Source organism: Cariama cristata, unplaced genomic scaffold, assembly GCF_000690535.1.
Source record: "Cariama cristata isolate BGI_N322 unplaced genomic scaffold, ASM69053v1 scaffold23939, whole genome shotgun sequence".
Lineage (NCBI taxonomy): Eukaryota > Metazoa > Chordata > Aves > Cariamiformes > Cariamidae > Cariama > Cariama cristata.
In genome coordinates, this window is record NW_009634381.1 from 1 (window position 1) to 2,016 (window position 2,016).

Genomic DNA, 2,016 nt, shown 5'->3' on the forward strand with positions numbered 1-2,016 from the left:
GAAGAGAGAGAATTACAGAGAGGGGAGAGCAAGCCCCTCGCTTGGCTCCTGCCACCATGAGGGGACGGGGCTCTGGCTGTGAGAGCATGGCCCACGGTCACAGAGAGATGGCCACTTGTTGGTAATTAAAATGAGAGCTGCCCAGGCCCCCGCGGAGCCAGGCCGTGCTCTGGGGAAAACAGCCTGCCCCGGACACGGAGCAGGACAGCGGGGACTACCTTCTTGGGTGATGCTGGAAGCCGCATCCAGGGCTTTGGTGCTGAGGTTGCCCAGCACGTTGTCCACGGTCTGGTGGTGCCTGAGGAAGCAGGGCCGGATGACGTTCTGGTAGAGAACCTGCGACCCGTTCCAGGACACCGGGGCCATGCACCACACCAGGAACAGGCACTAGGGGGGAAGAGATGCTCCAGAGCGGGAAGAGGGCTGGGCAGGGGCTGAGCGAGGCAGCCCCCAGAAGGGGGGCAGTGACGGGGCAGCAGCTGAGCTGCTCCAGTCCCCCCCAGCCTGGCCCAAAGGCAGCTTCCCAAGGCTGGAGCTCGCTGGAGGTACCAGAACCTCAGCTGACGGCAGGGAGCTCCGCGCTGGACTGCGGCCCCACCATGGCCACCACCACAGCCCTGCTAATGGGGCAGAGCCCCACCATGCTTGGTTCCTCCAAGTTCAGCCATTGGGTGAGACAACTCTGGCCCCAGCAGCCCCCAGTAAAGCCGTTACCTTCCCAGCGTAGTAGAAGGGGAACCAGTAGAGGAAGGTGTCGGAGAAGAACTCGGCTACGCTGAAAACGCCGTACACCACCCAGTACGTCAGCCACGTGGTGTCGTCCTCCTTGCTGGAGCTCTCGATGGCTTTGATGCTGCGACAGGAGAGGGGAAGGGCACTGCTGCTGCAGTCCTGCTGCCGGGCTGGGCACCTCCTTCCCAAGTCCTCCAAAGCCTGGAGCAAACCTGCCTACCGGGTGCTGCTGCCCCAAGCTGGGACCGTGTGCCAGGTGCCAGTGTTTTCAGGAAAGTCTCAAGAGCTTCCCAACCATAACTGCCTGTTCATCTCCCAGGGAGACCCTCAGCTAAGGGCAGTAATGCTCTCCAGCTGCTGCAGGGAGGCCGGGCTGAGACGCGGGTACTTACGAGACATACGCGGGGTAAGCGAAGCCGATGAGGTTGCAGAGCAGTGAGGCGCCATAGCCGAACACGAGGTAGAGCCCCAGGAACGCCACAGAACCTGCCGGGGGGCACAGAAAGGACGGTTACGTACCTGCCGACACAGAGATGGCAAGGAGAGACCCTGGCTCAGTCTGCTGAGCAGATTTCTCATCCCAGTAGTGAGAAGAGGTGCATGCCAGGACCCTCCGGTTGGGAATAACGACCATCCCCAATTAATTCCAGTACGACCCTCCGCACACCAGACCACTGAGGCGCTCAGCACACCGCTTGCGCAGCCAAACTCAACCACGGCACAGAGCAGAGTCTATCGTGGAGTGCAGGCGCTCGCTCATCCCTGAGGGAGCCATGACCTGGTCCTGTCACCGTTTGTCCCCTCCCTGGCCCAGAAGGGACTTTACCGCAACAAACTTGCAGCACTTTCGACCCGTCGCCAGCCTGGACCCCGGCCAAGGCCACAGAGACGTCAGAAGCGGAGACTTTAACACACACATACAGTCCAAAGTCAAGGCACTGAGCTTCTCCTCCGTGCGCGGGGCTCGGAGCCACTTGGCATTTTGATAATGACCGTTAAAGGACAAGCCTTGCTACCGGAGCCAAGCGCCCAGGAGCAGCCTTGCTGCCAGAGCCTGCGTCTCCATTCTGCTCCCTGCACACAGCTCCTGCACGTGCTTGCGCTGAGCGACCAGTGTTCATTAAGGATTCAGCCCCCTGAGAACCAGCAATCCAATCCCGCTCCCCTGTTATTAAATTAAATCATTAAAATTAAATGTAAGGCAAGGCTTTGGTCATTTGGAGCCTGCCCAGCCCTCAGACACTTGCAGGAGGCAGGGTCAGTGGAGCTGGGAGAGCTGGCAGG

General features: G+C 60.4%; 1 protein-coding gene across 1 annotated transcript; it reads right to left on the reverse strand.

Annotated features, from left to right (window-relative positions):
- Positions 1 to 218: 218 nt before the first annotated feature.
- Positions 219 to 1,218, reverse strand: REEP6 (receptor accessory protein 6; the record flags this gene model as incomplete). Its single annotated transcript, XM_009707133.1, has 3 exons — positions 219 to 387; positions 715 to 853; positions 1,125 to 1,218. Coding segments are annotated over 3 exons (402 nt in total), but the record flags the coding sequence as incomplete, so codon positions are not given.
- Positions 1,219 to 2,016: the final 798 nt, after the last annotated feature.